This window comes from Oryctolagus cuniculus, chromosome 20 (genome assembly GCF_051225735.1).
Source record: "Oryctolagus cuniculus isolate XC-2025 breed Fujian yellow rabbit chromosome 20, ASM5122573v1, whole genome shotgun sequence".
NCBI classification, from domain to species: domain Eukaryota; kingdom Metazoa; phylum Chordata; class Mammalia; order Lagomorpha; family Leporidae; genus Oryctolagus; species Oryctolagus cuniculus.
In genome coordinates, this window is record NC_142886.1 from 50,069,820 (window position 1) to 50,097,147 (window position 27,328).

At 54.2% G+C, this 27,328-nt stretch overlaps 1 protein-coding gene across 2 annotated transcripts; it reads left to right on the forward strand.

The window, feature by feature from the left end:
• ZNF839 (zinc finger protein 839) lies at nucleotides 1-27,125 on the forward strand. 2 transcript variants are annotated; one of them, XM_051834829.3, is made up of 8 exons: nucleotides 1-297; nucleotides 6,454-7,245; nucleotides 16,864-17,082; nucleotides 18,538-18,630; nucleotides 19,205-19,339; nucleotides 22,998-23,135; nucleotides 23,289-23,418; nucleotides 25,417-27,125. In XM_051834829.3, the coding sequence occupies exons 1-8, from the start codon at nucleotides 52-54 to the stop codon at nucleotides 26,295-26,297; spliced, it is 2,634 nt and encodes an 877-aa protein (XP_051690789.3). In that variant the 5' UTR covers nucleotides 1-51; the 3' UTR covers nucleotides 26,298-27,125. The 2 variants fall into 2 exon arrangements, with proteins under 2 accessions (XP_051690789.3, XP_051690788.3); XM_051834828.3 differs by having other exon boundaries at nucleotides 2-297; nucleotides 19,205-19,354.
• Nucleotides 27,126-27,328: the final 203 nt, after the last annotated feature.

Genomic DNA, 27,328 nt, shown 5'->3' on the forward strand with positions numbered 1-27,328 from the left:
CCCGGTCGCCGTCGCGCGGAGCCCTGAGTTCGAGTCCCCGCGTCGGCCGCCATGGCAGACGCGCAGCCGGAGGCTGAGGGCGGCGGCGGCCGGGCCCCTCCGGGCCAGAGCCGCAGCGCCGCACGCATGGCCCCGCTGGGCCCCGAGCAGCTGCGGCGGGTCCTGGAGCAGGTGACGAAGGCGCCTGTGGTGCTGCAGGACGCGGCGCGGCGGCTGCGGGACGCGGCCCAGCAGGCCGCCCTGCAGCGGGGTCCCGGCGCCGAGCCCCCGCGCCCGCCGCGCCTGCTGCCGCCCCAGGTGAGGCGCCGGGGGACGTGGGGAAGCTGAGGCCCCGCGGCCGGGCAGGTGCGGCGCCCTCGGAGCCGCCCGGCCTCCTCCGGGGCTCCAGGGCGTCCCCAAGCCAGGCCCCTCGGGGACGGCGGTCGGCGCACCTGCCGCCGCCGCGGCGTTTCCAGCACTGGGAGGCGCCTCGCTCGGGGAGGACCCCCTGCTCGGGCCGCCCTCGTGCCGCCTCCGCTTCCGCAGCTCTGCCCCGCGCTGTCCAGCCCTTCCCAGGGCCCTTTGTCCACGCACCGGACACCTTCTGACCGCAGGCAGTGAGCGGCGGAAGGCAGGCCGTGGGGGTGAGCAGGGGGCTGCTTAGGGTGGGCGGTTCCGTGGGCCTGACCCCGGGGCCGAGGCCTGCGTGGTCTTGCAGGTGGAGGACAGTAGGCGTCCAGGCCCGGCCCTGGGACGGAATCCAGCCGCCTGCCCAGCGCAGCACCTGGTACGCACTCGGTGGCCGGGATAGGTGCGAGCACTCTGTGTGCTACACATATTTCATTCACTCATTCACCCCTTCCCTGAGCAAGCACCCGCCCTCGGAGGCTCTCCTTCCCGGGCACGCGGCTCTCGGGGGCTAGGGAGCTGGTACTAGAATGCCCGAGCCCCGAGCCCCGAGCCCGGCCTCCAGTCCCGCCGAAGACCACGTTGCCCTTCAGCGCCGGGCTGCAAGTGAAGGATCGCTCCTCCCCCGGAGTCGCCACGAGAGCTGCTGCGGCCGGAGCGCAGACTCGGCCGGCTGCTCGGGCCGCACCTTAGCCGGCCCTGGGGACGAGGGGGCTGCCCCTGAAGTGTGGGAAGATGATAGGCCCGTCCTCCCCACACCGCACTTCCCGGGGGCACGGCGCTGGCTGCAGCCTCTGCGGGTTTGTTTTCCACGCCTGCAGGAGGGGCGGATCCCTGAGTGAGCCTCTCCCTCGGATTCTCTCCTGGAAAAGCAAGTCCCCCCCCCCCCCCCCCCGGACTGCACAGCGCGTGTGAGTCAGGAGCCTGCCGGTGCCACCCATCCAGCCCTGGCACAGCCGCTGGGCCTCTTGCTAGTTTGGTAGCCACGCAGTAGAGTTTGTGTGTCGGCATTTATGGGTGGGAGACACACTCCGAGTGGCTGCCCCCAGCCCAGCAGGCCCGCGTCCTCCCCGCCAAACGTGGCCGCTGCTTTCTGAATTCAGTGTGACAGCTTCGGATGAAGGCCCCAAGAGGCAGGTTTCCCATCGGATGAAAGCACACGGAATGAGGCTAGGCAGCGTGATAGAGCTCTGCTCCCCAGCTGACCTGTCGGAGGGTGACGCGTCCTGCGAGCACTCACTCTTGTACTTGTCTGCCGGGACGCTTGGCCCCAGTTGTGCCGTGAGGCCACAGAGGCAAACCAGGTGTGTCCGTGCCCCTAAGGAACTCCTGAACTAACAGGAAGTAAAACATGACCTAGATAACTTGTTTTGTTTATTTACTTGAAAGGCAGAGTGGCAGTAGAGAAAGACAAAGGTTCATTCCTCAAAGGCCTGTGACAACTGGGGCTGGGCCAGGCTGAAGCCAGGAGCCAGGGACTCCATCCTGGTCTCCCACATGTGTGCAGGGGCCCAAGTCCTTGGGCCATCCTCGCTGCTTCCCAGGCACATTAGCAGGGAGCCGGGTCAGGCTCCATCGCAAGCACTGTGGTATGGGATGCAGGCTTAACCTGCTGTGCCGCGGCGCCGGCCCCCCAGGTAATTCTAGTCAAGGTAGAAAGCTGGAAATCCTGATAAAGAATCGAATGCATTTAGAGGAAGGGGGCTTACTTCTGGCCGAGAAGTGACTCGGAGAGGTGATATCTGACCTGGGTCTGGAAGGGTGGCGCTGGAGAGGAGTCTCTGGTGTGGGCGTGGGGCTGCATGGAGGCAACCAAAGCAGAAAGTGCAGTGGCTCACTGTGGGGGTGGCATGGGGGAGTGTGGACCAGGAGCATAGGCCAGTGGACACCCTCTGGTGGGTCAGGTGGAGGCTCTGCCTCTTCCTGCCCCCTGGAGACATTCCTAGTTCCAGCCAACACATCCCTTCTAGCGCCCATGCATTCGCCTGTGGGTTTTGTTTGTTTTTACATCAACACTGCCTTTTTTCACCTGTTAAAAATTCTCAGCCTTCCAGGCACACCTTGAACAGGGTCTGTTTTGGGAAGCCTACCACACCCATGCTGCTCCTGTCTCCGTCCTTGGGAGCCTTGTTCTCTGGCCTTGGGAGCCTTGTTCTCTGTCCTTGGGAGCCTTGTTCTCTGGCTTTGGGAGCCTTGTTCTCTGGCCTTGGGAACCTCGTTTGCTTGCAGAATCATCACTGGAGCTTTCAACAGGCTTCACCCCAGAGACCCCATTCAGCAGGGTCTGCAGGGGAACCACTCAGCACCCCGGGGTGCGGAGAGCTTGGCTACCGTGTTTGTTTAGCACCCAGAGATGCCCAGTAACATTTTGCTGAATGCAGTAACATACAACAAAGTTCCAGACACAAGAACAGCATCCACACAGTAGACTAGTCTGGACTGCAGGTGAATCCTTAGACCAGCTTTGCCACTGTGGTAATCCTTGAACACGGGGCTTGAGAGGGGTGTGGGCGTTCTTCTACAGTGGTCCCCTGGGGCTTCAGTTCCCTGCAGTCAGCGGTGGTCTGCAAATACTGAACGGGGGTGGGCATTTGGCCCAGCAGTGAAGCACGCACAGGGAACACTGGCCTCCACGCGAGAGGCCCGCGGTCTCGTCCCAGCCTTCTGCTCCGTGCTCTCCGGTTCAGATGGTCGGGTCCCTGGCTTTGGCCCAGCTCTGGCTGTCGCAGGAATTCGGGGAGTGAACCAGCAGTGAGGACTCTGATCTTTCTGCCTTTGAATAAATGAAATGAAATATTAAATGGAAAATTAGAGAAGTAAACAATTCATGTTAAAAAACCTTTAGGGCTGGCGCCGCGGCTCACTAGGCTAATCCTCTGCCTAGTGGCACCGGCACACCGGGTTCTAGTCCCGGTCGGGGCGCCGGATTCTGTCCCGGTTGCCCCTCTTCCAGGCCAGCTCTCTGCTGTGGCCAGGGAGTGCAGTGGAGGATGGCCCAGGTGCTTGGGCCCTGCACCCCATGGGAGACCAGGAAAAAGCACCTGGCTCCTGGCTCCTGCCATCGATCAGCGCGGTGTGCCGGCCGCAGCGCGCCAGCCGCGGCGGCCATTGGAGGGTGAACCAACGGCAAAAGGAAGACCTTTCTCTCTCACTGTCCACTCTGCCTGTAAAAAAAAAAAAAAAAAAAAAAAAAAAAAAAAAAAACCTTTAGTAAACTAGAATTACATACTTACTCTACTCATCATTAGTTGTTAATCTCTTCCTGAATGTAATTTACAGATTAAGCTTAATCATATATATGTGTGTGTGTGTGTGTGTGTGTGTGTGTGTGTGTGTGAGCAAGGGTCTAGGAGCAGAGGTGAGAGGGCACTGCTGCAATAGCGTTATCTCATAACACCCGCAAGACCTTAGGGGAATATCCTAAGTGACCACCAGTAAAATGAAACAAAGGAAAGCAGAAAATGGCCCAAGTGCTTGGGCCCCTGCACCCGTGTGGGAGACCCAGAAGAAGCTCCTGGCTTCTGCCTGGCCCAGCCGCAGCTGTTGTCATTTGAGGAGTAAACCAGCGGATGGAAGATCTCTGTCTCTCCCTGTAACTCTGTCAAATAAATAAATCTTAAAAGAAGAGAAAAATAATATGCATCTTTGTGTTCATGGACTCAAAGGGAATTGCTGGGTTAAAAACACATAAACACATGCATTTAAAGTTTTGTTTGTGTGTGTTTTGTTTTTTTTAAGATTTATTTATTCACGCCGGCGCCGCGGCTCACTAGGCTAATCCTCTGCCTTGCGGCGCCAGCACACCGGGTTCTAGTCCCGGTCGGGGCGCCGGATTCTGTCCCGGTTGCCCCTCTTCCAGGCCAGCTCTCTGCTGTGGCCCGGGAAGGCAGTGGAGGATGGCCCAGGTGCTTGGACCCTGCACCCCATGGGAGACCAGGAGAAGCACCTGGCTCCTGCCTTTGGATCAGCGCAGTGCGTCGGCTACAGCGCGCCAGCCGCGGCAGCCATTGGAGGGTGAACCAACGGCAAAGGAAGACCTTTCTCTCTGTCTCTCTCTCTCATTGTCCACTCTGCCTGTCAAAAAAAAATTTTTTTTTATTTATTCACAAGTCAGAGCTACAGATGGAGAGGGAAAGATCAATCTTGAGTCCTATGGTTCACTCCCCAAATGACTGTGAAAGCTGAGGCTGGGCCAGGCTGAAGCCAGGAGCCTGGAACTCCATCCGGGTCTCCCACATGGATGGTAGGGGCCCAAGTAGTTGGGCTGCTTTCCCAGGTGCGTTAGCAGAGAGCCGGTTTGGAAGTGGAGCCACCAGGACTCGACCGCACTCTTGTGGGACGCACGTTGCAGGCGGCCCAACCTGCGGTGCCACACACCAGTCTGGGTTTTGTTTAAGGATGTTAAGATAAGCAGCCCCACTGTTAGTTATGTTGCCTACGGAAACACACATGTACACACATGTACACACAGCCTCCCTGAAGGGCCAGAGCAGAGGGCTGGGGACCTGTCGGTCAGCAGGAGGGTGGGGCGCTCGCGGGAACCGCGGGAGCCACGTGAGCCACGTGTGCCGGCGTGGACGAGTCACCAGGTGGGGGAAAGTGCTCATCAGGATACAGGGGCTGCTAGCGTGTTGAACAGGCCAGAATCGCATCAAAGCAGAGCTCTGTCTTTAGAGGTAGCTCTGTGTGCAGTGTAAGTATGAAAAGTGCGTGAGAACGAGGAGTAGCACATTCAGGCTGGGGTGAGGGGAGGGTGTGCGGGCTGGGAGAATGGCAGGGGCCTCACTGGAACTGGCAGTGTTGGCCGAGGTGGGATGGGCAGTAAGGACCGCGGCACGTTGCTCTTTTTGGCTTTTTGGTTTCCAGAATTTAATGAAAAACACCTTTTTAGACGTTGTGTATTGAACTGAGTCCAGTTTAGAGCCTAGTACTCAAAACTCGAAGTAGAAACACATGGATAAAACTATAAAGAAGGATTTTCTTCTTTATTTTAAAAAATACTTATTTTCATCTACTCAAAAGGCAGAGTGACAGAGATTTTCCGTATTCTGATTCACTCCCCAAATGCCTTTAGCATCAGGGCTGGGCCAGGCTGAAGCCAAGAACCTGGAAGTCCATCTGGGTCTCTCATGGGTGGCGGCCCCAGCACCTGGCCTGTCCCTGCTGCTTCTCAGGGTGCGCATTTGCTGTGAGAGCACAGAGGGGACCAGCCCCAGCCCCTGTGACGTGGGGCGCAAGGGGCCCAGCGGCATCAGGCGCTGCACCACATATCTGTCTTGTGACTAGTGTGTGTGTGTGTGTGTGTGTGTGTGTGTGTTTTTGTTTTTTTTTTTTTTTTTACAGGCAGAGTGGACAGTGAGAGAGACAGAGAGAAAGGTCTTCCTTTTGCCGTTGGTTCACCCTCCAATGGCCGGTGCACCACGCTGATCCGAAGGCAGGAGCCAGGTGCTTCTCCTGGTCTCCCATGGGGTGCAGGGCCCAAGCACTTGGGCCATCCTCCACTGCACTCCCGGGCCATAGCAGAGAGCTGGACTGGAAGAGGGGCAACTGGGACAGAATCCAGTGCCACAACCAGGACTAGAACCCGGTGTGCTGGCGCAGCAGGTGGGGGATTAGCCTAGTGAGCCGCGGTGCCGGACTTTTTTTTTTTTTTTGAATGATGTAGGAGAGGGTGAGAGCGTGGGCAGGAGGGAAGGTGGGGTTGGGAGCGTCACCATGTTCCTAAATCTGTGTATATGGAATCTGTGCAATGTTTATATATATATGATGTAGCACAGTGCCCATCAGAGGGGGAGTCTGTCACACTGTTAGGTAATTTCGTGAGTCTTAATTCATTTGTATATGCAGATGTTTCTGTACTTGTGTACTAAGTTGTATGAAATATGCCTCCATTGTCAAAAAGGTTTGAAAAAGTCACGAAATAGCACAAATACGATGTGTACAGCATTTGAATGTAAGCTATCTTTTATAATTCAGAAAGAACTTTAATAATAGATTTGCCAATGAGAGCAAAGTTGGGAGATATTTAATGAGCATGATGCTGCTTCTTCTCTTTCCATGTTTAAGCAACTGGAAGCCATTTGCGTCAGGGTGACGTCTGGGGGCGATCGAGATCAGGAAAGGCCAGTGACCGTCCTGGCCACCATCCGGCCCCAAGCAGCAAGACAGGACCAGCTGCCCGGGAGGAATCCCTGCCTGGTGGGGCCCCGCGCCACCAGCCCTCAGCTGCTGAGAGGACAACCACTCCTGAAGGCCAGGCCACAGCCCCCCGCTCCTCAGTTGTTGGTCCAGAGGCCAGTCCCTGCCAAGAGAGCCCCTGGCCCACCTGCAGTAACGTCTGCCTCAGCCAGTTCAGCACATTCATTTATTTCCAACTCACCTACAGAGCATACTGAGAAACTGAAGAAGTCTCTCAAAGTGAAAACGCGTTCCGGACGGATATCTCGCCCTCCTAAGTACAAAGCCAAAGACTACAAGTTCATAAAGACGGAAGATCTGGCGGACGGGCACGTGTCCGATTCTGACGACTACTCAGAACTGAGCGTGGAAGAAGACGACGACCGGCGGGAGAAGCAGGCGCTCTTTGACTTAGCCAGCTGCTCCCTGAGGCCCAAAACATTTCAGTGTCAGAGCTGCGAAAAGTCGTACATAGGGAAGGGGGGCCTGGCCCGGCATTTTAAACTTAACCCAGGCCACTGCCTGGGGAGGTTACCTGAGACAGCCCACGGAAGCCTGATCCAGGGGTGCGTGGCGGCAGGGCCGGTGAGCCTGACCTCCCCAGAGCTGGCGACGCCCACGGAGGAAGGGCCCCTGTCCTGCTGTGCCAGAGGGGCAGAGTCAGCGCACCATGGACTACAGGTAACTTCCTGCCTGGGTGGCAGGTGCATTTTCCTTACATTAACCTTTACCGAATCTGATGGGGCTTCAGGCAGAACCACAGTCATTACAGGGGCCACTCAGTACCCCTGACATTGTCTGTGCTGCTTCCAAAGGAGAGCAGATGTGTGTCTTCTGGCCCTAAGACAGCCGCTAGTTCTTAGGATCCGGTCAGCAGTGGTGCTGGCAAGTCAGCTCGGGGGTGGCAATCTGTAGCTTAGCTTACTAGAGTGGCAACAGTTACAGGCTACTTAACGTGACCGCTCCCCATGTTGCCCCTTCTGAAATGCCCGCTAGAACAAGCAGGTGTGAGTCTCTATGTATTTGTATTACTATGTCAGCATTTTTTCCCAGAATTTTTTTATTGTGGGAGAGGACACAGCACAAAATTTACTATCATAACCATTATTTTTTATGTTTTTTTATTTTTTTATTTTTTAAAAAACTGTTTTTTAGGGAGAAGGACAAAGAGAGAGAGAGAGGGAGAGAGGGATCTTCTACCCTTCTATCCACTGGTTCACTCCATAGATGACCACAACAGCTGGGACTGGGCCAGGCCGAAGCCGGGAGCTTTTTCTGGGTCTCCCATGTGGCTGGAAGGGGCACAAGCACTTGACCCATCTTCTGCTGCTTTTTCCCAGGCCATTAGCAGGAAGCTGGATCGGAAGTGGTGCATCCAGGACTTGAACCCTGCCCACATGGGATGCCGGTGCTGCAGGCAGAGGTTTAACCTGTGTCACAGTTCTGGCCCTGCAGTACATTTTAATAAGGGCAAGGATGTTCAAGGTTTTTCTGGGAAGTAGATGGAGATTTCCCAGAATCTAGCTTTTCTTCTTTATATTTAAACAATTTTTAAAAATATTTATTTATTTATTTATTTGAAAGGTAGAGGCAGAGAGAGAGGTCTTCCATCCACTCACTGGTTCACTCCCCAGATGGCCAATCCGAAGCCAGGAGCTTCTTCCGGGTCTCCCACATGGGTGCAGGAGCCCAAGGACTTGAGCTATCTTCTACTGCTTTCCCAGGCCATAGCAGAGAGCTGGATCGGAAGTGGATGCAGTCACTGCAGGAGGTGGCTTTACCTGCTAAGCCCCAGCGCTGGCCCCCAGCATCTAGCTTTTTACTTCTCATGTGACCCAAGTTGTCCTGTCATGGCAGCTGGTGGGTGTGTCATTTAGCAGTGGCTCCTGCCGCTGGAGTTTTGTTTACTAATTCAGTCTCCTTACACGATATACGTTTAAGAAAAAATTACAGGAGGCCACTGTTTGGACTAATCTGCACTGGGCCCCAACAGATTAAGCTAAAATCAAATGGAATCACATGAAATTTTCTTGTCACCAAGCTGAAACTTGACTGTTTATCTCTTTTCTTTCAGGATTAGAGAGATAACAGCCACATTTCCCAAACAGGCCAGTTTTTTTTTTTTTTGTTTTGTTTTAAAAGATTTATTTATTTATTTGAATGAGTTACAGAGCGAGGAGAGACAGAGAGAGAGAGGTCTTCCATCCACTGGTTCACTCCCCAGTTGGCCACAACGGCTGGAGCTGTGCCGATCCAAAGCCAGGAGCCAGGAGCTTCTTCCGGGTCCCCTATGTAGGTGCAGGGGCCCAAGGACTTGGGCCATCTTCCACTGCTTTCCCAGGCCACAGCAGAGAGCTGGATCGGAAGAGGAGCAGCTGGGACTAGAACCGATGCCCATATGGGATGGCGGCGCTTCAGGCCAAGGCATTAACCCGCTGTTCTACAGCGCCAGCCCCATCAGGCCAGTTTTAATTGGTATGATAAGGAAGTTCCCTCTGCTTTAATCCTTACACACAAAAAAGGTAACCTGAAGTAGCCAGACTTAACCCCTCAGTTATTTTTCTACTGCTCTGTCTCCTAGTCCCTACCTTAGAAAGAAAGTAACTTTGTAATAATCAATCTTTTTCTGACTTATATTTTCTTCCCCCTTTTCTGTCTATAAAAACCAACATCTTATATTTTATGGAATGAAGTGTTGCCCCCGGTTCTAGAATCAAAAATAGACGAATAAGAATGTTTAAGCTAAATTTTGTAATTTTTTCCTTTGACAAAATTACAAATAACTATTCAGGTTTTTTGTTTCTTTGTGATTTAGTCTTGGTACATTCTGTGCTCTAGGAATGTGTCCATTTTGTCTGTTATCTGTTTCCCAGATGTGCAATGTGTAGTCCTCCCTCTTGGTCTCTTCCCCCTCTTGGAGTCTGTCAGGATAAAATGGGTCTGTGCTGCTCGTCTCTTGCGGACTGATTTGCCAGAGACAAGAACTGATGCTAATGCTAGAAAGACTGGTCTATTCGAGGCTGGTAGTCTTATGGGAACAGTAGACATTTTTGTCTTAACAGTGCTTTTCCCAATTTGTGAGCTGGCAGGAGGGCTTATTAAAGGGTGAAAGGGAAGTGGGGGAGGTTAGGGTAATGATGGACTTAGCCGCAGATTCCCAAGGTCAGTTCCCATGCCCAGCTTGACTCTTGACAGGTGGCTGAAAGGAAAGGCCACTATGAAACACACCAGACACTGGAGGAAGGGAAAAGGTTTATAGTCGGGTGTGGGGAACTGACAGGCTGCCTCCCCGAGCACGAGAGAACAACAGCAGCCTGTAGGGGGGAATAGGCCTTCTGTAGCTTTGCAGAGGTGAGGAAGTAGGAGCAGCAAATCCCACCAGGGTGGGGGTGGAGCTGGTGCTCGTGATTGGGCCGTGTGGTCACCTGACTTCTAGTAAGCAAGGCTGGCTTAGGAAGATGGTGCCATTTTACTAATGTGGTGGTGCCTAAATTCCTGACCAAGTAGCAGCCACTTTGTTTGTTTGTTTGTTTAAAGATTTGTTTTTGTTTATTTATTTGAAAGTCAGAGTTACACAGAGAGAAGGAGAGGCAGAGAGAGAGAGAGAGAGAGAGAGGTCTTCCATCTGCTGGTTCACTCCCCAAGTGGCTGCAATGGCTGGAGCTGTGCCAATCCGCAGCCAGAAGCCAGGAGCTTCCTCTGGGTCTTCCATGCAAGTGCAGGGGCCCAAGGACTTGGGCCATTTTCTACTGCTTTCCCAGGCTACAGCAGAGAGCTGGATCAGAAGTGGAGCAGCCAGGACTCGAACTGGCGCCCATATGGGATGCTGGCACTGCAGGCAGTGGCTTTACCCAATATGCCACAGCACCAGCCCCAGTGACAGTCCTTTTGACAGTAGCTTCCTTATCTGATTCTAATTAGTTCCTGAAATTCTTTTTTTTTTTTTTTTTTTTTAAGATTAATTGAAGGACACGCAGAGAGAGGTGAGAGAAAGAGAGAGCAATATCTTCCATCTTCTGTCTCTGGTTCACTCCCTAAACGCCCGTAATAGTCAAGGTCTGGGAGCCAGGAACTCCATCCAGTACTCCCACGTGGGTGGCAGGAACCTAAGTACTTGGGTCAACTTCTGCCACTTTCCCAGGCACATCAGCAGGGAGTTGGGTTGGAAGTGGGGCAGCCGATACATGAACCAGCGTTCATCGCAGATGGCAGCTTAACCTGTGGTGCCACAACGCCACCCCAACCCCCCCCCCCCCACGCCCATGTTCATTGCTTAATGCTGTAGGAGCACTAGTGTAGAGATCCTGTTTGAGATGAGGCTGAGAGGCTGTGGACAGAAACGGACAGGATCGGGCCGGCGCCGCGGCTCACTAGGCTAATCCTCCGCCTAGTGGCGCCGGCACACCGGGTTCTAGTCCCAGTCGGGGCGCCAGATTCTGTCCCGGTTGCCCCTCTTCCAGGCCAGCTCTCTGCTATGGTCCGGGAGTGCAGTGGAGGATGGCCCACGTGTTTGGGCCCTGCACCCCATGGGAGACCAGGAGAAGCACCTGGCTCCTGCCTTCAGATCAGCGCAGCACGCCGGCCGCGGTGGCCATTGGAGGGTGAACCAATGGCAAAAGGAAGACCTTTCTCTCTGTCTCTCTCTTTCACTGTCCACTCTGCCTGTAAAAATAAATAAATAAATAAATAAAAAAGAAACAGACAGGATCAGCAAACAGGTTAACAAGTTTTATTCCAGGGCAGAATATGAGTGAGCTAGGTCTGGGATTCGCAAGCCCAGCTACTTTCAATGAGTTCTGAGAACGATTCTAGCCAGAATTCATGTGTTACACAGGGGCGTACGTCGGTGTGAACTGAGACAGTGGCTTTGGGGGATATGATTGGTTAAAAGCACCTTTAGCACCAGAGAGGGTCGGAAAAGGACTGCTGGTTAATTCTAAGAAGGGCATTTCTGGGAATGGGTAAGGGACAGATGGACAAAGAACAAAGGGTCACTCAGAGTTGCCCCAGGTCACTGAGACCTAACAGACCTCACAGGCACATCACCCCAGCCACGTTGACCTGACTGGTAAGATTGTTAACTCTTGCAAGGCCGCTCCAATAACTAAGACAAAACAGACCCCGTATGCATATCACCCAAGCCAGACAAAGCTGGGAGATATGCCCAGTAGCTCTGTCGAGCCACTGCTCAGATACAGCAGTCAGCTTTTTAGGGACACATCCTCTCATGGCGCAACACACCTGGGTGTGCAGAGGACTGGAGCCAGGCCCTCCGCCTGCAGAGCCCGCACTCTGGACCAGGGTGCCTCTTTCCAAACGCTCTGTGCCTCTTGGAGCTGGCACAGCCCCCGCTTTTCAGACGCCGTTCTACCTGTCTTCAGTTGTTCTAGGGCCAGTGACGTGGGGGCTTGTGGGGAGCAACTGGGAGGAACTCGACTAGACTAAGTTACTGGAATTAAGACTTATTCTATGCATCTGCTCTCCCACAATATGGTGCTGGGAGAGGAGGAAAACAGCTTCTACACAGCTGCCTCCAGTTCAACCAATAAACTGTAGGACCTGCTCCTGATTGGAGGAGAGCAGCGTACTCAGCGTGTGGGTAGCAGAGTTGGGATTGGTGGAAGAGGACTATAAAGGAGGAGAGAGACAACATGCACCAGGAACATCTATCTGAAGGAACACCTGTGCAGCCCCCGAGAGAGCCAGCCGGCGGTGTGCCGCTCCCCCGCGGAAGTGGGGAAAGTGGCAGGGGGAACCGCCCTTCCACGGAGGTGGAAGGGACAGTAGCCAACCCGGGAAGAACCAGCAGCAAACCCGGGAAGGGCCGAGCAGACAAAAGAACAGCGCAGGGTCCTGTGTCGTTCCTCCACGAAGACGGGGAGCGACAGGGGCTCAGAATGTGCCCCCCACAGGAAGAGCTTTGAGCAGGAGACGATGAAGAAGCGGCAGGTGCAGAAAGCTCTGCCCTCCCCTTATTTTCCCGGGAGCAGGACCAAGACCTACAAAACAGATGCATGAGAACAGAAGGTGTCCTGGGAGAACAAGTTAGCCACTGAGGGCAGCTTTCGACCCTCAGTGGCCGGAGACGGTGTCACTGGTACCGCTGGAACAGAGGGTCTCGTCTCCTCTTAGGAAAAGAATTCAGAGGAGAGACGGAGAGTGACGATTAACTTCGCTACGTTTAATGCGGGAGTGCCCCTGACAGGCTAGAGGGGCAGACTGGCAGAAAACCGAGTGCCGCCTCTGAGTTCACACTGCGGTTTTATGGGTGCGGGGCAAGCTTCCCTGCGGCTCTTCCTCTCCCGAGAGGTTGCCAGGAGGAAAGCTTGCCTGGTGTGATTGCTCCCCGCCCACGGGCGTCACTACACAGTGTTACCCAGTTGAAAGGCCCCTGGGCGCTGGCCAGCGAGACTCCCCTGGGATGTCCCGGGGCGGATTATCACTGGACCGGAGATCCCCGGGTCCTGATCTCCCCCACCATGTTGTCAGGAGGGACTTGATGTTTAAACGTCTGGTTGTTTCAGGCATCTAGGTCTCTCCTCACTCAGCTGTACAAATTCTCATCTGCCTGGTTTTCTTTTTGCTTTTCTTACACACCCACACACCTACCCCACACGGGCCTTGTCTTTCTCCTGGCAAACAGCAATACCAGAGGAGCCTGCGTTACATTAACCAGCAGTGCGGTCCAGCCTCGGCCAGTTGCCTCCCCGCAAGGTGGCATGCCCTCTCACAGGGGCGGAAAGTTCTTTCCCTTCTTGACTCTCTGACAGTTTACTGCCCTTTGTGGAAGATGGCATTTAAGTGGGAAATCAAAGCCGCTTCTTGGAGAACTACTCATTCTCTGGGTGTCTTCCACGTAGATATAAAATAAACTTGTTTGTTTGGCCTTGTTAACCTATGCTGGGTAACAGCGATCTGTTTGAATTAAGAGCCAGCGGGGGTTGTTTTTCTGCTGCAGTAACCATGGGGCTTGTCGTCCTGGACACTTTGAGAGTGAGAGGGTTATTGTTATCCCTGGGGACAACAGGCGTGCCCCGGGCTGTCTCACACCAGGCTGCCTGGCACTTTCCACTCCTACAGTAGTGACACTCCCACCGTAAAAGCAATTTCTGCACATTTGACTTCCTGAATGCAGGCCTCTGGCCTTGGGAAAGGTGCCATCCAGACGGCGGGGAAGCCCTGGGGTCCAGGGGCTCTCTCCCTCAGCTGCTGAGATCCGTGTGTCTCCCCTCCTTCCTCCTTAAGTGTCTGTGCTCCCTGGGAGGCAGCCAGTGATGGCTGAAGCATCTGAGTCCCTGCCACCTACATGGGAGACCCAGGGTCCAGGCCACACCCAGCTTAGCCTTGGCCATTGCAGGCATCTGGGGAGTAAACCAGTAGGCAGAGATTTCTCTCTCTCATCTCTCTGCTTCTTAAATGCATAACTATAGGTAGATAGATAAACACTAGTAAAATTAATAGTAGATAAACTGAAAAAAAAAAAAGAGAAAGAGAGAAAAGACCTTGCAAATCCTTTCTGGAGGCAGAAAGTAGCGGCTGCCTAGGTCTGGGGGAGGGAGGAATGGGGAGTAACTGCTTATGGGTACAGTTTTTTCTGAGGGTGATGAATATACGCTAGAATTGCTAAGAACCACAGAAGCTGGGGCTGCCCCGGTACAGAGCCAGGCACTGATCTCGGGCCAGTGAAGTAGGCATTTATTGCAGTGCACAGCAAGGAGCCCGCCGGCTGCATGTGGGGCTCCCAGGCTTCCCCAGGGAGGAAAGGCAGGGAGCTTTGTGGCTGAGTGCTGGGGCTGAGCAGTGCTCCAGCAGCTCACGTGGTGGCCTCGGGCTGCCCCACAGTGTGGTGGCCTTCCCCTGAATGATAAATGGCAGGAGCCAACATATTGGAACAGCAGAGGGGGCTCCAGTCTGTCTGGATCTAAGGGTAGACTGGGTGTTGGTCACTCTGGAACAAGTCCCAGACAGAGTGCTGGCAGGGTGCTTGCTGCGGGGCGAGAACCGGGCTTCAAGGCCTGCAGTCTGAGTCTGGCCTATGAGTTCTTTTTTTTTTTTTTTTTTTTAATACTTTTAAAAAAATTTATTAGAAAGAGGTACAGATGGAGGTAGAGAGAGAGAGAGAGAAGAGAGAGAGAGAGGTCTTTCATTTGCTGGTTTGCTCCCCAAATGACCACAACTGGAACTGAGGTGATCCAAAGCCCAGAGACAGAAGCTGCTTCTGGGTCTCCAAAGTGGGTGCAGGGGCTCAAGGAATTGGGCCATCCTCCACTGCTTTCTCTGGCTCCTTAGCAGGGAGCTGGATTGGAAGTGGATCTGCTGGGATTTGAACTAGCACCCATATGGGATACTGGCACTACAGGCTTGGGTTTTAACCTGCTGAGCCACAGTGTTGGCCCCGAGTTTTTTTTTTTTTTTTCTTTTTTCTTTCTTTCTTCTTCTTCTTCTTCTTCTTTTTTTTTTTTTTAGATTTGTTGGGGCACTGTTGTGTAACAGGTAAAGGTAAAGTTGGCACTGCATATGGGCACTGATTGGAGTCCCAGCTGCTCCTCTCTCTTTCTTTCTTTCTTTCTTTCTTTCTTTCTTTCTTTCTTTCTTTCTTTCTTTCTTTCTTTCTTTCTTTCTTTCTTTCTTTCTTTCTTTCTTTCCTTCCTTCCTTCCTTCCTTCCTTCCTTCCTTCCTTCCTTCCTTTCTTTCTTCCTTCCTTCCTTCCTTCCTTCCTTCCTTCCTTCCTTCCTTCCTTCCTTCCTTTCCTTTCCTTCCTTCCTTCCTTCCTTCCTTCCTTCCTTCCTTCCTTCCTTCCTTCCTTCCTTCCTTCCTTCCTTCCTTCCTTCTTTCTTTCTTTCTTTCTTTCTTTCTTTCTTTCTTTCTTTCTTTCTTTCTTTCTTTCTTTCTTTCTTTCAACAGGCAGAGTTAGAGAGAGAGAGAGAGAGAGACAGAGAGAAAGGTGTTCCTTCTGTTGGTTCACCCCCCATATGGCCACTACGGCCGGCGCGCTGTGCGATCTGAAGCCAGGAGCCAGGTGCCTCCTCCTGGTCTCCCATGCGGGTGCAGAGCCCAAGGACTTGGACTATCCCCAGCTGCTCCACTTCTGATCCAGCTTTCTGCTATGGCCTGGAAAAGCAGTACAAGATGGCCCAAGTCCTTGGGCCCCTGCACCCACTTGGGAGACCCAGAAGAAGCCCCTGTCTCCTAGCTTCGGATCAGCGTAGCTCTGCCATTGTGGCCATCTGGGGAATGAACCAGTGGATGGAAGAACTCTCTCTGCCTCTCTGTTATTCTCCCTTTCAAATAAATAAATACATACATACATCTTTTTTTAAGGAAATAAAAGATTTGTTTTTCTTATTTGAAAGAGGGAGAAGGAGAGGCAGATAGTTCTTTCATCCACTGGTTCACTTCCCAGATGACTAAAACAGCTGGGGCTGGGCCAGGCTGAAACTAGTAGGCAGGAATTCCATCCAGGTCTCCCACGTAGGCAGGGACCCGAGTACTTGAGCCATCATACACTGCTTCGTAGGCACAGTAGCAGGAAGCTGGATCAGATGAAGGGCAGCCGGGACTTGACCTGACACTATGACATGGACCGCCAGATCGCATGCAGCTGCTTAACCCGCTGCGCCGCGAGCCCATCCCGTGGGGTCTCTGGAAACCTGCTCCACGGGTGCACTGGTGAATACTGGCGGTGGACTCTCGGTCACCGCTTCGTTGGTGGAAGAACGGCCCTTCTCTCTCTCTCTCTCTTTTTTTTTAAGATTTCATTTATTTATTTGAGAGGTAGAATTACAGACAGTGAGAAGGAGATATGGAGAGAAAAGTTTTCTATCCGCTGGTTCTTTCCCCAAATGACCGCAGCGGCCGAAGCTGGGCCAATCTGAAGCCAGGAGCCAGGACCTTCTTCCGGGTCTCCCACACAGGTGCAGGGGCCCAAGGACTTGGGCCATCTTCTACTGCTTTCCCAGGCCACAGCAGAGAGCTGTGTCAGAAGAGCAGCTGAGACTAGAACTGGCGCCCATGTGGGATGCTGGTGCTGCAGGCGGAGGATTAACCTACTGAGCCACAGCGCCGGCCTCAAGGGGCCCTTCTTCTTGCCACCCTTCTTTGTGGGAGCCACAAAGGGGTATTTTTTTTTTTTTTTAGGAAAAATAAGCGGCATTGGTTGTAGTTAATGTGTCTGGATTAAAGAGGAAATAATTTTGCTAGTTTCTTGTTTTTTAACTTACATTGTTTTGCTTTAAAATTGTTATGCTGGTATGTAAAACATTTATTTAATTTTGTTTTGGGGTGTGCAACACTGTCTAGAATGGGCAGTCTACAGAAGCTGAAGAGGTGCTGGTGACTGAGCCAGAAAGCAAAAGTCCTGCAGCTCTTCTGGGATCACAGACACACCTGGGCTGTGCAGGAAGTGGAGACCCCGAGACTCCAGCAGAGCCCAGCGCAGCAGAGGCCGGTGCAGCTGTCCTCCCGCAGAGCAGAGCAAGGGGGCAGCGGGCGTCGAGGGGCCGAGCCGAGCTCCAGCAGGTGCGTCCCTCTTACAGCTCGGTCTTGAAAGCTGCTTCGGTGTCGGGGTATGTCGCTTTCACTGCTGGTTTCTGAATGTAAAAGTGAAATACTCGTGGCGTGGGTGAGTGACCTACCAGTCAAGATGCCTGTGCCCGCATCCAAGTGCCTGGGTTCGAGTCTGGCTCCACTCCGGATTCCAGCTTCCCGCTAATGCAGACTCTGGGAGGCAGCAGTGAGGGCTCAGTTGTTGGGTTCCTGCCGCCTGCTTTATTCATTTATTTGAAAGTCAGACTTACACAGAGAGGAGAGGCAGAGAGAGCAGTCTTCATCCTCTGATTCATTCCCCAATTGGCCGCAACAGCCAGAGCTGCACTGATCTGAAGCCAGGGGCTTCTTCAGGGTCTCCCACGTGGGTGACAGGGGCCCAAGTACTTGGGCCATCTTCTGCTGTTTTCCCAGGCACATGTCGGGGAGCTAGATCAGAAGTGGAACAGCCAGGACTTGAACTGGCACTGTGATGTGGGATGCCAGTGTCACAAGCAGTGGCGTAACCCGCTGTGCCACAACAGCAGCCCCTAACTTCTGTATCTAAGACTTGCTCAGCTTTCCCCAGCATTCGAGTGCTTTTCTTGGTGACCCTGGGTGACCTCCTTCATCCTCTTGGTTTCCGCAGGCTCCCTTGTCTCTGCTTCCTGCCCAGGTTTCTCTGGAGCCTCAGATCTCTCATTTTAAACCTCTCCACCTGGTGTCCTGGGAAATCCTCCACTTTCCGTGGCTGAGCGGAGCCCACGAATGCTTCCTGCTCACGCTTGAGTTGTCCATGGCTGCTTCATCTGCCACTCTTGACTCCTTCACTCACCTCTGCCCATGTCCTGTGGTCACTGAACCCCAGGGACTGTGCCCTCCCTGCCAGTCCCCCCCCGCCCCCGTTGTCATCTGGGTCCCCTCTCGACCACTTGCTGCCTGTGGGGCCTCCCCATCTGTTCTCTGCACCATCGCTAGCACTGTGCTGCCACCTATAGGAAGAAATCTAAACCCTCGGGCCCCACTCCCCTGGCCCAGGTTCCCCGAGACCTCATTTGGCAGTGCCCCAGGAGCCACCTGCGGCCTCACTGCTCTCTCTGCACCTGAGCCCCGACACTCACAGCTTATTCCTTGGGGCTCCTGGGTGGTGCTCCCTGCCGGGGCAGGACGCACGTTTCTTCATTGCTGTGTCTCTGGGGTCTGGTACCCAGGACCCAGTGCTTGTTATGGGTCACGCAAACTTTGAACCCAGAATTGATCCTGGTATGTTGTTAACGGGCAGACAAGTGAGAGACTTAATAAAGCAACGTGTTTTACGTCACCTAGTTGCTGGGTTTTGGGGGGACTTTCTGTGTTTTATATTCTGTGTTGTATCCACTTGTTAGCTCTTGGAAAATTCATGGGAGATTTTTGACTATGCCAAGTGTTTTTCTTTTCTTTTCTTTTTAGCTTCTGCAGCAGTGTGACCCGGAGGACCTCGTGGAGCTGGCTCTGCCCCAGCTGGCTCGGGCGGTGACCCTGTATGAATTTCTCCTGATGAAGGTAAGGGGAGGCCGTGACCTTGTTTGGGAAGCCATCCTTCCCCCTTGTGTTAGGAGAGCCAGGCCGTTGCGGTCAGTTCCCTGTGGGTCATGCGTCTGTGCCTGCTGCAGTGGCCAGGGACTGCGTGGCCAGGTCTCTTGGCAGCCCGTTCGCCTCCCCGTTGTCAGCTTTTACTGTACGAGGCGGGAAGCTGAGGCCAGCTGGGGCCTGCCCTGGTCCCGGTCAGCCCAGCCTCTTGCCCTCTGAGCCCACCCGTCAATCCAGCTCGGGCACCCCCCCACCCCATGATGTTGGCTTCCTTCAGCAGCCCCAGGCCCAGCCTGCCCCGTGGCCTTTCTGCTCTCGCTCCTGCTGCCTTGGCCACTGTGGCCATCACCCCAAGGGTTGTTGGTCTTCTGGCCTGCTCCTCCCCAGGGCCAGACTGGTCTCCCGGGCAACAGTGGGTGCCTGGGAGTGATACTGATTGGCTGCTGAGGGGCCAAGGAACTCGTATCCTTACACTGTTTAAATTTCTCGCTAGATTTCCCATACCATTGTCTCAGGCTTAAGTATTTTTTGGTCATCTTTTATGAAGGTTGAAAAGGGCCATCTTGCAAAACCCTTTTTCCCAGCCGTCTATAAGGAATTTGAGGAGCTGCATAAAATGGTGAAGACACTGTGTCAGGATTACCTGAGTGGTTCCAGCCCAGGTCCCCAGGAGCCCTTGGAAGTAAACAACGATGCGGTAACAGCCTCTGGGGTGGTGCTCCCGTTGGGGTTAGCATCTGGGGATGGGTGGGGGTGGGGGTGGGGTGCTTTCAGTGCTGACGTCCCCCGTCAGCCACTGTGGCTGTCGTCCTCATCAAGTGAAGGGTCTTTCCCTTGACCTGAGAGGAAGGAAGGCTTGTTCTAAGCCACTGCTGGAGACCCCACGCTCCTCCCGCTCACTGCTGACCGCAGCTAACAGCTTAGGGACCCTTTTTTCTTCTCCTGCAGGTTTCTGGGAGGGTCCCTCAGAGGCCAGCATTTGTCCTCTGAGGGTGTTTTGACACAGTGCTCACTTCAGTGTCATTGTCATTGCCACACTCCTTTAGCTATGTGGGGTTAATAAGTTTGGACTGATGTGGTTTTGCGTGCTTTGGATAAGACCCTGTGCCTGGTGCAGCCTGCGTCGTGTGGCGTGTAGACTGGTGTAGACTGTGTGGCGTGTAGACTGGCCCCACTGTCTGTGTGCCCCCACACGCTCGTGAGAGGGCAGTGCTGAGTTAAATCATCCTCTCACGGCGCTGCCTTGTTCACTTAAAAAAATGAGCGCGTCCACAGTGAGCAGCGTCCGGAGGAAGGCCAGGCTGCCTTCCTGCCCTTCCCATCACAGCACACTGGCAGGTCTGCTCCCCCGACCGAAGGCCCAGCACCTGCAGTGGGCGCTGCTGCCGGCTGTAGCGCTGCTCATGGGCTGCACGGAACACAACGTGTGTTCCTCTTGGAGTCGCTGATGGGAGGTTCTTCCTTAATTGTCATTGTTAGTTGAATCCAAATTCATTATTTAACCTATTCCATAATGAACCTTTGCATTTTATTTTATTTTATTTTTATTTTATATAATTTTCTTAAATTATCTATTGTAGAAATGTGATAGATTTTTTGCTAAGCCTCACGTACAGGGCCCAATTCACAGGAGTCACCTGTATGATTACTTTTTTAAGAAAATTTATTTATTGGCTGGTGCCACGGCTCACTAGGCTAATCCTCCACCTGCGGCACCGGCACACCGGGTCCTAGTCCTGGTCGGGGTGCCAGATTCTGTCCTGGTTGCCCCTCTTCCAGGCCAGCTCTCTGCTGTGGCCCGGGAAGGCAGTGGAGGATGGCCCAAGTGCTTGGGCCCTGCACCCCATGGGAGACCAGGAGAAGCACCTGGCTCCTGCCTTCAGATCAGCGCGGTGCACCAGCGCGGCCATTGGAGGGTGAACCAACGGCAAAAGGAAGACCTTTCTCTCTGTCTCTCTCTCTCACTGTCCACTTTGCCTTTCAAAAAAAAAAAAAAAAAAAAAAGAAAGAAAGAAAGAAAGAAAATTGAATTATTTATTTGAAAGAGTCACAGAGAGAACAAGAGAGAGTGCTCTTCTATCCACTGGTCCACTCCCCAGGTGGCCACAGTGACCAGGGCTGGGCCAGGCCAAAGCAGAAGCCAGAAGCTTCTTTCAGGTTTCTCAGTTGGGTGGCAGGGGCCCAGAAAACTGGGCCATCCTCCACTGCTTTCCCAGGTACATCTGCACGGAGCTGGACAGAAGTGGAGTAGCTGGGACTCTAATCAGTGCACACATGAGATGCCAGCGCTGCAGGCTTAACCTGCTATACCATAGCACCAGTCCCTTTGTGATATTTGAAATTTTTTTACTTATTTGAAAAGTAGAGAAACAGAGACAGAGACCATCCACCTGCCAATTTACTCCCTAAATGCTCTCAACAGCTGGGGCTGGGCCAGGCTGAAGCCAGGAGCCTGGAAGTCTACCCAGGCTCCCACATGGTGGCAGGGACCCAGGGACTTGAGCCATCTCCACTGCCTCTCAGGGTGTGCATTAGCAGGAAGCTGGAATCAGAAGCAGAGCCAGGCACCCTATACAGGATGCAGCATCCCAAGTGGGGACTTACCTGCAGAGACTGAGCCACTGCACCACAGCCTGCCCTTCCCCCTCCCGTGAATTTTTTTTAAACAGTTAAATAAGTGTGGGAGACCTCCTGTCCTGAAACAGAGCTGTGTGTGCACACCCTTGGGACCCACTGCTGTAGGTGCCCGGCCATCCAGAACAATGGCAGTGCTGTCTGTCAGGCATACTGTTCAGCCTGGTAGGCATTACATTTGCCTGGCTTCTGTTTTCCACGTAGCCTTATGCTGCGGCCTGCCCTTCCTGCCCCAGTGGTCTCATGATAACGTCCAGTGTGATAATGGCCATCACTTAGACCCTTATATCTGGTGCTGTACACTGGCTTTGCATACGGAATCAAATCTAATCCTCCCAAAAACCTTTCTAGCAGCTGTGATCTCTCATGTGGATAAGGGAGACCTGGGAGACAGTGATGAGACACGGGGGATGGGGAGGAGACTTGAGGAGACAGGGGTGGGTGTGAAGACTGGGGAGATGGTTCAGGGAGACTGGGAAAATGGGGAAGAGACCCGGGGAGTGGGGGACTCTGGGAAAGGAGGAGGAGCCGTAGGAGGGAGAGCGGTGTAGGGGAGGTGGACAGGAAGGCTCATAGAGACGTGGAGGAGACTTGGGGTGATGGCGGTGAGTGGGAGACGGGCAAGGGTACTCATGTACTCAAGTGACTTGCAGAACCGCCCAGGCCATGGCCTGAGAAGCTGGGATCTAGGTCAGCTCTCTCAACCAGCATGACAGAGTGTTTAGAAGGTTTTTTTTTTTTTTTTTTTAAAGATTTATTTATTTATTTAAAGATTTATTTATTTAAGAGGGATAGTTAGACAGAAAGAGGAAGGTAGAGAGAGAGAGGTCTTCCATCTGCTGGTTCACTCTCCAAATTGCCACAATGGCTGGAGCTGTGCTGATCTGAAGCCACGTGCCAGGAGCTTCTTCTGGGTCTCCCACGAGGGTGCAGGGGCCCCAGCACTGTGGCCATCTTCCACTGCTCTTCCAGGTGCATCATCAGGGAGCTGGATCAGAAGAGGAGCAGCCAGGACAGGAACCGGTGCCCGTAGAGAATGCCGGTGCTGCAGGCGGAGGCTTAACCCGCTGTGCCACAGCACTGCCCCTACAAGTTTTTGGAACTCTTTGAATCTTCTCTTGCAAACTGTGCCAACACCGGGCCTCTGGATGTGACGGCCGTGTGTCCGTGTGTCACTGGGCACTGGGCCTCTGGATGTGACGGCCGTGTATCCGTGTGCCCCCAGGGTTTTCCTCCTTTGCCCTTTTCCTTGTCTGGCTGTCTGCTCACCATATTAAGCCGTTGCCTGGATTTGAACTCCGTCGTTGGGGCAATTCAGGTGCCACTGGGACACTGGCACCCATACTGGATGAGTCCCCGGTCTGCCTCTGATTCTAGTTTCCTGCTAAGGTGCTAATGTGCATCCCGGGAGACAGGAGGTGCTTGGGTCCCTGCCACCTACGTGGGAGACCTGGGTGGAGTTCCTGGCCCCTGGCTTGCTCTGCCCAGCCCTGGCCGTTGCGGCATCTGGGGAGTGAACCCGTGAATCGCAAGCCTCTCTGTCCATCTCTGTCTCTTGAGTCTTTCAAACAAGATGAAGACAAATAAATAAAAATAGAAGTAAAAAATCTAAAAATTAGAAATACTGAATGCCGGTGTTAACCTGCTTCTGAATACTTGTGTTGGCTTGGATTGAAGCTGCTTTCTGTGGGCCCCTTTCTTTTCAGGTAGCTGAGTCCCTGGGGATCACAGAAGAATTCATGAGGAAAAGAGACATGTGCACGGACTGCCTTGCAGCCCAGTGCCCCGGCCCAGAGGGCAGGGAGAGGCTGGAGGAAGCCAGCGGACAGAAGAGGGGCAGTGAGGTGAGCATGGGGGAAGTGGGTGCCAGGTGACCAGCTGACCGTCCAGCGTTCAGGTCGCGTCTGGCTGCTTCGCTCACAGCTCTGTTCCCCAGGCAGCCCTGCAGGCTTGCCGGTTTCCTCCTTGTCTCGGCTGATCGGGCCTTCCTTTCACAGGCCACACAGGACCTGCAGGCCTCAGTGAAAAGGACCAGAACTGAAACTCTGCCGGAGGACACTGCCGAGTCTCCTGCTGCCGAGGGCACGGGCCAGGCGAAGCCCAGGCCCTTGTGCGATCCAGCTGCCGGTGAGAGTAAAACGCTCTTCGTGGGTGTGCACTTGGGCCCACAGGTCCTGCTGGCGCAGATATGCCCAGGACCCCTGCTTTTCAGGGTTGGGTGCCCCTGTGACTGAGTGAAGACAACCTTCTGGTTTCTGAAGTTATCCCAACGTTATCCTAATGTCTCATTCCTTCTCCATGACTCCTGAGAGGGCTTTGACGTCTTCTAGGGTCCCTCATTAAAACGGGAGTTGCTTCAGGAATGAGTTTTTTTTTTTTTTTTTTTTTTTTTAAGATTTATTTTATTTATTTGAAAGACAGAGTTAGAGAGAGAGGTAGAGACAGACAGACAGGTCTTCCATCTGCTGGTTCACTCCACAGATGGCCGCAACGTTCACAGAGCTATGCCAATCCGAAGCCAGGAGCCAGGAGCTTCCTCCGAGTCTCCCACGTGGGTGTAGGGACCCAAGGACTTGGGCCATCTTCCACTGCTCTCCCAGGCCATAGCAGAGAGCTGGATCAGAGGAGGAGCAGCTGGGACTAGAACCGGCACCTGTATGGGATGCCGGCGCTTCAGGCCAGGGCTTTAACCCGCTGCACCACAGCACTGGCCCCTGGAATGGGGTTTTTTTTAGATTTATTCATTTATTTACTTATTTGTTTATTTGACGGAGAGAGATGGAGAGAACAGAGTCTTCCATCTGCTAGTTCACTCCTCAAATGGGAGCCCAGAACTCCATCCAGGTCTCCCACGTGGGTGGCAGGGCCCAGGCACTTGGGCCGTCTTCTGCTGCTTTCCCTGGTGCGTTAGCTGGATTAGAAGCAGAGCAGCTGGGGCCTGAACCAGTGCTCTCATATGGGATGCCAGCATCACAGGCTGCAGCCTAACCCACGGTGCCACAGTGCCATCCCTGCTTCAGTTTTTTTTTTTTTTTTAATTATTTATTTATTTAACAGATAGAGTTAGACAGTGAGAGAGAATCAGAGAGAAAGGTCTTCCCTCCGTTGGTTTACCCCTCAAATGGCTGCTACTGCCGGAGCTACGCTGATCCAAAGCCAGGAGCCAGGTGCTTCTTCCTGGTCTCCCATGCGGGTGTAGGGTCCAAGCACTTGGGCCATCCTCCACTGCCTTCCTGGGCCTCAGCAGAGAGCTGGACTGGAAAAGGAGCAACCGGGACTAGAACCCAGCACCCATATGGGATGCTGGTGCCGCAGGTGGAGGATTAACCAAGTGAGCCACGGCGCTGGCCCCCCCACTTCAGTTTTACCCAGGCCATTAGCAGCGAGCTGGGTGGGAAGAGGAGCAGCCGGGACATGAACTGGTGCCCACACGGGATGCTGGGGCCGCAGGCCGAGGCTTAGCCCACTATGCCGCAGTGCTGCTCCCCCCCCCCAGTCTTCCTTTTAGGGGTGACTGCCCCTCCTGCTGTTGAGGAGGGCGGTTTGCTCCTCGGGCACATGTTTGGAACACAGCTCCCCTCTTGTGGTCTGAATCCTCTTAGCCTCATCCACATCGGAAGCAAATGTTAAGTCCTGCCGTGCGGCTTCAGACGCGGCTCTTAGGTCTGTGCTGTCAGTGTCCCAGGCTCAGGGCGCCACGGAGTGGGACGGCTTCATGCACTCGGCGCTGATGGCCTGGGAAGGTTACGTGGACGTGCAGGGGCCTGGGCCTCAGGTCACTGAATCGGGATGTGGGGCTGGGCATGGGCACGAGTATTTTGAACAGCCTCTCGCCTCCCAGGTGAGGAGCCACTGAATCGCTCCATAATCATCCCTTCATTCAGTGGCTGTATACAGTCACACCGCTGAAATGACGCCTGGGATGCATTTTATTGCAGAATCTTTGTGACTAGATAACAGGGACTAAAAAACAAAAGTGCTGCCCGTGTCAGGCGCCGAGGAGAGTTGACGCCTTCGGTTGCTTTTGCAGGTGTCGGCTTGGGCCAGTCTGCCGCGGATGGTGAGGGCAGCGAGCAGCCTGGAGCTTGGAACACGTGTGCTTACCTCTTTTTTTCAACTGTTTAGGTCTTGCCTGTCCAGCAAATGAGAACGCTTCTCCCCGTTCTGAAAGCAGCCAGGCGGTGACAGGCTGCGATGGTGGCAGAAGCCTGGTACACGAGGGCCGGCAGCTGAAGGCATTTGCTGACTCAGAGGCCAGAAGTGGCTGTGTGGGCCCTGCCCCCTGCTGTTCGGACCGTGGTGGAGCTCCTCCTTGCATTCAGCTGGGAGAGCCCGCGAGGCTGGCCCGGCTCCAGCAGGCACCGCTTCCTGATCGGAAGGCTCTGGGACACTCTTCAGACCAGGACACGGGGGACAGCCCGAGGGGCCCGGCGGCCTGCAGCACACTGTCAGCGGGCGGAGGAGTGCAGCCTCTGCTGCTCGGCGCCTCCGGGAGCCGTGGGAGGCGCGATGCCCACCTCCCTGGCCAGCAGGCCAGGCCCAGCCCTGACCTGCTCACAGCGGCTGCGGCCCCTCCCCTGGAGAAAGCTGTGCCCGCGGGTGTCGGGCCGGTTGACTGTGCCTGCAGCACCGTGTCTCAGCCAGGGCCTCAGCCTGGCAAGGACGGATCGCTGTCCACCAGAGGGGGTGTTGAAAGCCACACAGGGAACTTGAACCAGTTCCCCTGTGGGACGGAGGTGCATGGCAGCCAGAGAGAACTGGAGGGCATGGTTGCTGTGGGTGAAGCTGTGGCTTTTGAAATACCCAGTGGGTGCCATGAGCAGATCCTCATTCAGACTCCTGACGGGCTCATCCTGTCCCATCCAGGTACGATAGTGTCACAGCAGGACGTTGTCATAGTCACTGAGGCCGCGGGGACCGCCCTGCAGATGGCTGCAGCCGAGGGGGTTCCTCTGGCAACCGTGGAGCCGCTCCTCACCGAGGAGGCGAGTGACGAGGAGGCGTAGCCATGATCCTAGACTCGTGTGTGTTTCATCCAAAGAAGCTGTTTCCAGCAATGTCTATTTTTCTAAACACTGACACATATGGACTTCGTATTTATAAAGAACTATGCACTCACGTCCTGCTGCCCACACTTTATGCACTCGTGTCCTGCTGTCCACACTCTGTGCACTCGCGTCCTGCTGCACACACTCTGTGCACTCACGTCCTGCTGCCCACACTCTGTGCACTCGCGTCCTGCTGCACACACTCTGTGCACTGGCGTCCTGCTGCCCACACTTTGTAGAGCTCACGTCCTGCTGTCCACACTCTGTGCACTCACGTCCTGCTGCCCACACTCTATGCACTCATGTCCTGCTGTCCACACTCTGTGCACTCACGTCCTGCTGTCCACACTCTGTGCACTCGCGTCCTGCTGCACACACTCTGTGCACTCGCGTCCTGCTGCCCACACTCTGTGCACTCGCGTCCTGCTGTCCACACTCTGTGCACTCACGTCCTGCTGCCCACACTCTGCACTCGCGTCCTGCTGCCCACACTCTGTGCACTCGCGTCCTGCTGTCCACACTCTGTGCACTCACGTCCTGCTGTCCACACTCTGTGCACTCGCGTCCTGCTGTCCACACTCTGTGCACTCGCGTCCTGCTGTCCACACTCTGTGCACTCACGTCCTGCTGTCCACACTTTGTGCACTCACGTCCTGCTGTCCACACTTTGTAGAGCTCCTCAGAGCGATGGCAGATACGCGACCTGATAGCAAACCCACGAACCTCCTTCAGAGGCTTCGTTGTGGAAAATGGAATTAAAAGATACATTTCTCTGTTGCCACGGCATTTTGAGATCCATGCATGGTTCTTTAACATGCAGTTCCGTGAACTTTTTGAAGACGCCGCATGTGGACGTCTCATCCTCAGAGGCTCTGGGCTGCTGCGGGTAATCTCACTGCACCTCTGCTTGCGGCCCTGCTCCATTCCCAGAGAACCAGACCCCTCTCTGGTGCTGTGCTGCTTATCAGGCGTGGGCCGCGCTCGAAGCT

Coding starts and splice junctions, on each gene's coding strand:
- ZNF839 (XM_051834828.3), top strand. CDS start 52: ATGGCAGACGCGCAGCCGGAGGCTGAGGGCGGCGGCGGCCGGGCCCCT. Junction 17,083..18,537: donor GCCGAGCCGAGCTCCAGCAG/GTGCGTCCCTCT, acceptor TTTTCTTTTTAG/CTTCTGCAGCAGTGTGACCC. Junction 18,631..19,204: donor ATGAATTTCTCCTGATGAAG/GTAAGGGGAGGC, acceptor TCTTTTATGAAG/GTTGAAAAGGGCCATCTTGC.